General features: G+C 44.0%; 1 protein-coding gene across 1 annotated transcript; it reads left to right on the top strand.

Annotated features, from left to right (window-relative positions):
* Nucleotides 1-2,292: 2,292 nt before the first annotated feature.
* On the top strand, nucleotides 2,293-3,654 carry LOC127304864 (uncharacterized). The gene has a single exon (XM_051335434.2). It carries the CDS (start codon nucleotides 2,502-2,504, stop codon nucleotides 3,456-3,458), a length of 957 nt encoding a protein of 318 aa, XP_051191394.1. The 5' UTR covers nucleotides 2,293-2,501; the 3' UTR covers nucleotides 3,459-3,654.
* Nucleotides 3,655-10,946: the final 7,292 nt, after the last annotated feature.

Here is a 10,946-nt window from a genome sequence, read left to right as displayed (position 1 = left end):
TTCTGTTCAAATGCTTTTATCCTTTTTAGAAGTGGCTGTAGAATCTCGAGGAGACTTAAGAATATATTTCATGTGCTGTAACTTGCGAGAACTCTGCGAGCTGATCTAATGGTGTCTCCCATAAATCCCTCCTTCACCGCATATGCAGTGCAACATTCAGATGGTCCCCTTGGATTCGGGGCCCGGGCGGCCACCCCTCCCGCCCCCCTCGGGCCAGCCCTTCATACACGGCCGCCAGAAACACCGAAACACTACCTCTGGGATAGATATGGAGGAGGAACTTGGGAGAAGACATCATCCGGGTTGCTACACGGATTATTGGAGGAAAACGAATCACCCCCCTCATCATCAACCACTACATCTTCATCACCATCACTGATCCCATTCTTATTTGACCATAGTTGTGATCTCAAATACTATTGCGGATTTGTATTTGAATTCATACCACTACCTTCATTCCATACATAAGATTATGATTTTTTTTGATTGCTTTAATGTGTGAGTAGTTCCATTAGTTCTTGGGGAGATGCAGAAACCCTAGCATGAATATGAGATGAATCAAAGATGATTTATGTTTTAAATATATGAATGTGTGTTAGTTCTCTCTCTAGATATTATGTGAAGTGCACCGTGTAATATTTTCCTTAGAGACTAGAGAGGAAACTACCTTTGAAGTATGATAAAGTGTACGGCGAGAGAAGTGACATTACCGTGGCGGTGCTTTATCATATGGAAGATGGTGATAAAGGGAGACTCACTAAGCTCATATCGATAACATGGGGAAACCCTCAATTGAGATAGTCAATATGTGGTTGCAGAAGACTAGCCGCAGTGGTTATTTAGAGATGCGATGACCGATGGTTTTATGCGCGCATCTTATTGTGGAGCACTCTCCATACACTACATGATTAAAAGCATAGTTTGTCTTGATCAACATTAATCCTAATGCTAGAGGTGGATCCAATAATTCCCGAGAACACTTTGTCTTATTGAGTTTCACTTCATTTCTCACTACGCTTTTGCTACTTATTGCTTTATTCACTTTCTTTCAACCAATTACGTACAACAACCTTTAAGACATCTTTATTTGAGATTAAAGAACGACTTACAAGTAGCCCTTAATAGATAGTAGTAAGGGTCATAAAGACCTTAACTAGTAGCTCCTCGTAGTTCGATATATACTCTTATTTCGAAATTAGGTATAATTGAACGGTGCACTTGCAGTCATCACCGAGCTAATTGAAGGCCTCGTGGAGCTTCCCTCTGCGAGAGGACCCACAAGAAGACGCCGTACAAGACCCCTTCGAAAGCCAGCTGCGTAGGGATGAAGCCAAGAGGCCGTGACGCAGGCAGTGACGCACCCAACGGATAATAGAAGCTCCAAGCTTGCCCGCATAAAGCATGTGTCTGTTGCCCACTTTCCCTAAAGGTTCGGGGTGGATGGCGCAAGTACAACAGGGGGTGTCGACATCGTTCACAACCACTCCCTATGGACAGCTGTCCTCTTCCTTGGGCACGTCCGTGGTTACCCCTCTGCTAAGTTTCTTTGGAGAGGAGGGCTGGTGCCGCTATAAAAGGAGAGACAGTTGCCCAGTGGAGGGGATCGGCTTTTGATCCTCTGGAGATACCATCTTGATACCATCGTCTTCTTCCTAGAGCAGATCCCATCTAGATCTAGGAAGGAACTCATCGAGTCTTCACCTTGTAAACACCATACTCCTTCTTGGAGAGATATCAATTCCACACTAATGCATGACGTATGGGATTTACCTCACCACGAGGGTCCTGAACCTGGGTAAGACCGTCTCTCTCTCCGTCGTCCTGCTCGCGCATCTCTCCGACGTCGACATGGCTTTGTGGAGGTTGGAGCGTTGCTTCTAGCCCGTGTGGTCTGATAACCTCAAAGGTGTTGCGGAGATACCCGTGTTCCTTTGTGATACTAAAACCTCGACAGTGACACATCAGATTTTTTGCCAACATGACATGCATGATACTACTTATGATACTCCTATTGTGACTAGTCTAAGCTAGTGAAGTGGATGTCTAATCCAAAATTAGTGCACTGGGCCTTCGCCAATTACAACTCCCCCAAATTTAGTAAACAACATGATGTTGGTTGAGAGAGAAAATGTCAATGTACAGTTGGAAACCAGAAAAGGAAAGCGTGTGGATGGCCATGGAGAGTCAGCATCCCATTGGTGTCGGAAAGAAGAAAGAAATAGGGTTACTTCCCGCAAAAAAAAAAAGTAAAAAATAAATAGGGTATACATGGCTTCCAACTCCATCCGCTTGTTTCTCTGCTCCATCCCTTTGATTTGGCATGCATGGGGAGAGAGGACCAATCTGGGACAAGGCCGCGCCAGGGACTCGCATATTTTGAAGCACAGATCGAAAAGACACTGCTAATCGGTCGAGGAGGAAATTAAAAGAGGAGGAGGCGAGAGATCGAAACTAATTTCCCTTAACCAAATCCGAACATCCTCGCGTCAAGTCGCGTCGCCATGAGCAGCGCCCAAGAGAAGCCGGATCAGTTGTCAGCGGCGGATCATGAGGGAGATGGTCATGAGGTGGAGGCGGTCCAGGACGAGGTCGCCGCCATCGTGGAGCTGGTGACGGAGCTGAAGCAGGAAGGCACGACGTTGTTCCGTCTGCGGGACTACGACGGCGCCGCCTTCAAGTTCGACGAGGCGATCCGGCTCTCGCCCAGGGCCCCGCGCGCCTACGACGAGAACGACATCGCCTCCCTCCACAGCAACGTAGCGGCGTGCTACATGCACATGAACACGGGGCAGTGCCCCGAGGACGAGCACCACTACCACCAGGCCATCGACCGCTGCAACATGGCCCTCGAGGCCTCGCCCAGGTACACCAAGGCGCTCCTCAAGCGGGCGCGCTGCTTCGAGGCGCTCGACCGCCTCGACCTCGCCTGCGTCGACGTGCAGGAGGTGCTCACCCTGGAGCCCAACAACGCCGTCGCGCTCGAGCTCCTCGAGAGCCTTAGGGAGGAGATGGAGGAGAAGAAGTTCCTGCTCGAGCAGGAGGCCAGGTCGCTCGACGATCTCATCAAGGTCATCTCCGCCAGCGAGAAGGTGGCCAAGCAGTTCAGCACCGTCGCCAGCAGCGGGAATAAAGCCGATGCTGCCGCCGTTGTCTCGACGGAAGAAACGGATGCCCACGAGATCTTCCATGGAGAACATGAGGACGAGCACGCCAGCTTCAACGACAATGACGGGCAAGAAACACCACACGGCTCGTCCGAGGAGGACCATGTTGGTGAGAGTGATCAGGACAAGCAAGGAGATCAACATGGAAGCATGGACGACAGCAACGCAGAGCATACCGCCACTGATGGGCCACCTCGGCTGTGTGATAGTAAGGAGCAAGTGTCGTCGTCGTCGTGCACCGATGCGGAGGTTCGGGGACACGACTCGACTCAGAGCTTGTCACACGACCAGTAGCATGCAGCCAGGCAACTATATATATGTCACATATTTATTTGATAATGACCCAAATGTCTTTATGCATGGCACGTTATGTGCAAAATCTAGCTTGATCTCAATCTCAAGATGTATAAGTTTGACTCTCCAAATTGTATAATTAACATCACTTTTACGAAAAGGAAAGTCTCCCGGCCGGTGTCTGTCTGGATGCAAACCACCGTCATTTTATTAGGTTACGGTAATGAATATGAGCACAAAGAAACAAGAAACAAAAAACTACTCCCTCTACTTCACACCAGTTATTGTTGATTTAGTACAAACCTAATAAACAAAGTACATTGAACAATAAACAAAGTACATTGAATGGTTAACAAAGGCTCATTGGAAGACGTTTAGAAACATCTACAACACTTGCGTCGACATGAATATAAAAGTCTGGACAATGATTTCCATCATGGGCGCTGGATCTAATTAGTGAAGGCTAGATCTTAGGTTTTCACCCAAAACATCATATGGAATAGTATTTAGGACCATCGCTTAAAGTAAGATGACATAAAGTTTGGAATCCATCTGCTACTAGGGTAGGTAAAATATATCTATCCCATTTTATTCTAAGTGATGTGATTAAATAAAATATCAACAACCAAATATTGTTCATCAAAATGAAGTTTAGGTCACATAACCCACTAAATATAGTGTTTAGATGGGCCCTAACTGCAAACAAATGGATGTCTTGGTTATATTTAGTTCAGCGGTTGATGGATGTTCACCTCTCCGATAGTAATATTGTGTTTGTATAGAACCTAACAACGTCGGGTGCGTCCACCGTCAAATCAATGTAGTACACTATGTAATGGTCAAATGGCCTTCTTACACAAATACATTTGGAAAATGAAAATTACCTCTGCAAATCAGAATTTACATGTGCTTCTGATGGCGCGTGACGGGGCTTGATGGAGTGTTGATTCCTCCCCGGCGATGGCGCCAGCAAAGTAGCTGCTTGTGACGGTAAAGCACACGTCCGTTGGGAACCTCAAGAGGAAGGTATGATGCGTACAGCAGCGAGTTTTCCCTCAGTGAGAAACCAAGGTTATCGAACCAGTAGGAGATGAAGGCCACGTGAAGGTTGTTGGTGAAGGAGTGTAGTGCGTCGCAGCACCAGGGATTCCGGCGTCAACGTGGAACCTGCACAACACAATCAAACTACTTTGCCCCAACTTAACAGTGAGGTTGTCAATCTCACCGGCTTGCTGAAAACAAAAGATTAAACGTATGGTGTGGAGAATGATGTTTGCTTGCAAAGAACAACAGAGAACAGATATTGCAGTTGATTGTATTTCATATGTAAAAGAATGGACCGGGGTCCACAGTTCACTAGTGGTGTCTCTCCAATAAGATAAATAACATGCTGGGTGAACAAATTACAGTTGGGCAATTGACAAATAGAGAGGGCATAACAATGCACATACATATCATGATGACTACTATGAGATTTACTTAGGGCATTACGACAAAGAACATAGACCGCCATCCAGCATGCATCTATGCCTAAAAAGTCCACCTTCGGGTTAGCATCCGCACCCCTTCCAGTATTAAGTTGCAAACAACAGACAATTGCATTAAGTACTGTGTGTAATGTAGACAATACAAATATCCTTAGACAAAGCATTGATGTTTTATCCCTAGTGGCAACAGCACATCCACAACCTTAGAACTTTCTGTCACTGTCCCAGATTCAATGGAGGCATGAACCCACTATCTAGCATAAATACTCCCTCTTGGAGTTACAAGTATCAACTTGGCCAGAGCCTCTACTACAACGGAGAGCATGCAAGATCATAAACAACACATATATGATAGATCGATAATCAACTTGACATAGTATTCCATATTCATCGGATCCCAACAAACACAACATGTAGCATTACAAATAGATGATCTTGATCATGATAGGCAGCTCACAAGATCTAAACATGATGGCATAATAGGAGAAGACAACCATCTAGCTACTGCTATGGACCCATAGTCCAAGGATGAACTACTCACGCATTAGTCCGGAGGCAGGCATGGTGATGTAGAGCCCTCCGGTGATGATTCCCCTCTCCGGCAGGGTGCCGGAGGAGATCTTCAGAACCTCCTGATGCGTGTAGTTGACACGTCCGTTGGGAACCCCAAGAGGAAGGTGTGATGCGCACAGTAGCAAGTTTCCCTCAGTAAGAAACCAAGGTTTAATCGAACCAGTAGGAGTCAAGAAGCACGTTGAAGGTTGTTGGTGGCGGAGTGTAGTGCGGCGCAACACCAGGGATTCCGGTGCCAACGTGAAACCTGCACAACACAATCACAGAACTTTTCCCCAACGTAACAGCGAGGTTGTCAATCTCACCGGCTTGCTGTAAACAAAGGATTAGATGTATAGTGTGGATGATGATGTTTGTTTGCGAAGAACAGTAAAGAACAATTGCAGTAGATTGTATTTCAGATGTAAAGAATAGGACCGGGGTCCACAGTTCACTAGTGGTGTCTCTCCCATAAGATAGCAGATGTTGGGTGAACAAATTACAGTTGGGCAATTGACAAATAAAGAAGGCATAACAATGCACATACATATATCATGATGAGTACTATGAGATTTAATCAGGGCATTACGACAAAGTACATAGACCGCTATCCAGCATGCATCTATGCCTAAAAAGTCCACCTTCAGGTTATCATCCGACCCCCCTCCAGTATTAAGTTGTAAACAACAGACAATTGCATTAATTATGGTGCGTAATGTAATCAACACAAATATCCTTAGACAAAGCATCGATGTTTTATCCCTAGTAGCAACAGCACATCCACAACCTTAGAACTTTCTGTCACTATCCCAGATTTAATGGAGGCATGAACCCACTATTGAGCATAAATACTCCCTCTTGGAGTCACAAGTATCAACTTGGCCAGAGCCTCTACTAGCAATGGAGAGCATGCAAGAACATAAATAACATATATGATAGATTGATAATCAACATGACATAGTATTCAATATTCATCGGATCCCAACAAACACAACATGAAGGATTACAAATAGATGATCTTGATCATGATAGGCAGCTCACAAGATCTAACATGATAGCACAATGAGGAGAAGACAACCATCTAGCTACTGCTATGGACCCATAGTCCAGGGGTGAACTACTCACACATCGATCCGGAGGCGATCATGGCGATGAAGAGACCTCCGGGAGATGATTCCCCTCTCCGGCAGGGTGCCGGAGGCGATCTCCTGAATCCCCCTGATGCGTGTAGTTGACACGTCCGTTGGGAACCCCAAGAGGAAGGTGTGATGCGCACAACGGCAAGTTTCCCTCAGTAAGAAATCAAGGTTTAATCGAACCAGTAGGAGTCAAGAAGCAGGTTGAAGGTTGATGGCGGCGGGATGTAGTGCGGCGCAACACCAGAGATTCCGGCGCCAACGTGGAACCTGCACAACACAACCAAAGTACTTTGCCCCAACGAAACAGTGAGGTTGTCAATCTCACCGGCTTGCTGTAACAAAGGATTAACCGTATTGTGTGGAAGATGATAGTTTGCAGAAAACAGTAAAACAAGTATTGCAGTAGATTGTATGCGATGTAAAGAATAGGACCGGGGTCCACAGTTCACTAGAGGTGTCTCTCCCATAAGATAAAAGCATGTTGGGTGAACAAATTACAGTCGGGCAATTGACAAATAGAGAGAGCATAACAATGCACATACATGTCATGATAAATATAGTGAGATTTAATTGGGCATTACGACAAAGTACATAGACCGCTATCCAGCATGCATCTATGCCTAAAAAGTCCACCTTCAGGTTATCATCCGAACCCCTTCCAGTATTAAGTTGCTAACAACAGACAATTGCATTAAGTATTGCGCGTAATGTAATCAGTGACTACATCCTCGAACATAGCACCAATATTTTATCCCTAGTGGCAACAGCACATCCATAATCTTAGAGGTTCTTGTCACTCCTCCAGATTCACGGAGACATGAACCCACTATCGAGCATAAATACTCCCTCTTGGAGTTAAGAGCAAAAACTTGGCCAGAGCATCTACTAATAACGGAGAGCATGCAAGATCATAAACAACACATAGGTAATAACTTGATAATTAACATAACATAGTATTCTCTATCCATCGGATCCCGACAAACACAACATATAGAATTACAGATAGATGATCTTGATCATGTTAGGCAGCTCACAAGATCCGACAATTAAGCACAATGGGGAGAAGACAACCATCTAGCTACTGCTATGGACCCATAGTCCAGGGGTGAACTACTCACTCATCACTCCGGAGGCGACCATGGCGGTGAAGAGTCCTCCGGGAGATGAATCCCCTCTCCGGCAGGGTGCCGGAGGAGATTTCCGTAATCCCCGAGATGGGATTGGCGGCGGCGGCGTCTCGATGGGTTTTCCGTATCGTGGCTCTCGGTGCTGGGGTTTCGCGACGGAGGCTATTTGTAGGCAGACGGGCAGGTAAAGAGGCGGCACGAGGGGCCCACACCATAGGTCGGCGCGGCCAGGGCCTGGGCCGCGCCGCCCTAGGGTGTGGCCACCTCGTGGCCCCATTTCGTCTCCTCTTCGGTCTTCTGGAAGCTTCGTGGCAAAATAGGACCCTGGGCGTTGATTTCGTCCAATTCCGAGAATATTTCTTTACTAGGATTTATGAAACCAAAAACAGCAGAAAAAAGAATCGGCACTTCGGCATCTTGTTAATAGGTTAGTTCCAGAAAATGCACGAATATGACATAAAGTGTGCATAAAACATGTAGATATTATCAATAATGTGGCATGGAACACAAGAAATTATCGATACGTCGGAGACGTATCAGCATCCCCAAGCTTAGTTCTGCTCGTCCCGAGCAGGTAAAACGATAATAAAGATAATTTCTGGAGTGACATGCCATCATAACCTTGATCATACTATTTGTAAACATATGTAATGAATGCAGCGATCAAAACAATGGTAATGACATGAGTAAACAAGTGAATCATAAAGCAAAGACTTTTCATGAATAGTACTTCAAGACAAGCATCAATAAGTCTTGCATAAGAGTTAACTCATAAAGCAATAATTCATAGTAGAGGCATTGAAGCAACACATGGGAAGATTAAGTTTCAGCGGTTGCTTTCAACTTGTAACATGTATATCTCATGGATAATTGTCAACATAGAGTAATATAATAAGTGCAATATGCAAGTATGTAGTAATCAATGCACAGTTCACACAAGTGTTTGCTTCTTGAGGTGGAGAGAAATAGGTGAACTGACTCAACATAAAAGTAAAAAGAATGGTCCTTCAAAGAGGAAAGCATCGATTGCTATATTTGTGCTAGAGCTTTTATTTTGAAAACATGAAACAATTTTGTCAACGGTAGTAATAAAGCATATGAGTTATGTAAATTATATCTTACAAGTTGCAAGCCTCATGCATAGTATACTAATAGTGCCCGCACCTTGTCCTAATTAGCTTGGACTACCGGATCATCGCAATACACATGTTTTAACCAAGTGTCACAATGGGGTACCTCCATGCCGCCTGTACAAAGGTCTAAGGAGAAAGCTCGCATTTTGGATTTCTCGCTTTTGATTATTCTCAACTTAGACATCCATACCGGGACAACATGGACAACAGATAATGGACTCCTCTTTAATGCATAAGCATGTGGCAACAATTATTATTCTCATATGAGATTGAGGATATATGTCCAAAACTGAAACTTCCACCATGAATCATGGCTTTAGTTAGCGGCCCAATGTTCTTCTCTAACAATATGCATGCTTAACCATAAGGTGGTAGATCTCCCTTACTTCAGACAAGACGAACATGCATAGCAACTCACATGATATTCAACAAAGAGTAGTTGATGGCGTCCCCAGTGAACATGGTTATCGCACAACAAGCAACTTAATAAGAGATAAAGTGCATAAGTACATATTCAATACCACAATAGTTTTTAAGCTATTTGTCCCATGAGCTATATATTTCAAAGGTGAATGATGGAATTTTAAAGGTAGCACTCAAGCAATTTACTTTGGAATGGCGGAGAAATACCATGTAGTAGGTAGGTATGGTGGACACAAATGGCATAGTGGTTGGCTCAAGGATTTTGGATGCATGAGAAGTATTCCCTCTCGATACAAGGTTTAGGCTAGCAAGGTTATTTGAAACAAACACAAGGATGAACCGGTGCAGCAAAACTCACATAAAAGACATATTGTAAACATTATAAGACTCTACACCATCTTCCTTGTTGTTCAAACTCAATACTAGATATTATCTAGACTTTAGAGAGACCAAATATGCAAACCAAATTAGCAAGCTCTAGGTGTTTCTTCATTAATGGGTGCAAAGTATATGATGCAAGAGCTTAAACATGAGCACAACAATTGCCAAGTATCAAATTATTCAAGACATTTTAGAATTACTACATGTAGCATTTTCCAATTCCAACCATATAACAATTTAACGAAGAACAAACTTCGCCATGAATACTATGAGTAAAGCCTAAGGACATATTTGTCCATATGCTACAGCGGAGCGTGTCTCTCTCCCATAAAGTGAATGCTAGGATCCATTTTATTCAAACAAAACAAAAACAAAAACAAACCGACGCTCCAAGAAAAGCACATAAGATGTGATGGAATAAAAATATAGTTTCAGGGGAGGAACCTGATAATGTTGTCGATGAAGAAGGGGATGCCTTGGGCATCCCCAAGCTTAGACGCTTGAGTCTTCTTGATATATGCAGGGGTGAACCACCGGGGCATCCCCAAGCTTAGAGCTTTCACTCTCCTTGATCATATTGCATCATACTCCTCTCTTGATCCTTGAAAACTTCCTCCACACCAAACTCGAAACAACTCATTAGAGGGTTAGTGGACAATAAAAATTAACATGTTCAGAGGTGACACAATCATTCTTAACACTTCTGGACATTGCATAAAGCTACTGGACATTAATGGATCAAAGAAATTCATCCAACATAGCAAAAGAGGCAATGCGAAATAAAAGGCAGAATCTGTCAAAACAGAACAGTTCGTAAAGACGAATTTTAAAATGGCACCAGACTTGCTCAAATGAAAATGCCCAAATTGAATGAAAGTTGCGTACATATCTGAGTATCACGCACGTAAATTGGCTTAATTTTCTGAGCTACCTACAGGGAGGCAGGTCGAAATTCGTGACAGCAAAGAAATCTGAAACTGCGCAGTAATCGAAATCTAGTATGAACTTTACTATCAAAGACTTTACTTGGCACAACAAAACACAAAACTAAGATAAGTAGAGGTTGCTACAGTAGTAAACAACTTCCAAGACTCAAATATAAAACAAAAATACTGTAGTAAAAACATGGGTTGTCTCCCATAAACGCTTTTCTTTAACGCCTTTCAGCTAGGCGCAGAAAGTGTATATCAAGTGTTATCGAGAGACGAAGCATCAACATCCTTACCAGGGGTATTGGGAGTTACCT

Source organism: Lolium perenne, chromosome 5, assembly GCF_019359855.2.
Source record: "Lolium perenne isolate Kyuss_39 chromosome 5, Kyuss_2.0, whole genome shotgun sequence".
Taxonomy (NCBI): domain Eukaryota; kingdom Viridiplantae; phylum Streptophyta; class Magnoliopsida; order Poales; family Poaceae; genus Lolium; species Lolium perenne.
The sequence above is the reverse complement of the archived record's forward strand: the minus strand, read 5'-3'. Positions and strand labels throughout refer to the sequence as shown.

Coding starts and splice junctions, on each gene's coding strand:
- LOC127304864 (XM_051335434.2), top strand. CDS start 2,502: ATGAGCAGCGCCCAAGAGAAGCCGGATCAGTTGTCAGCGGCGGATCAT.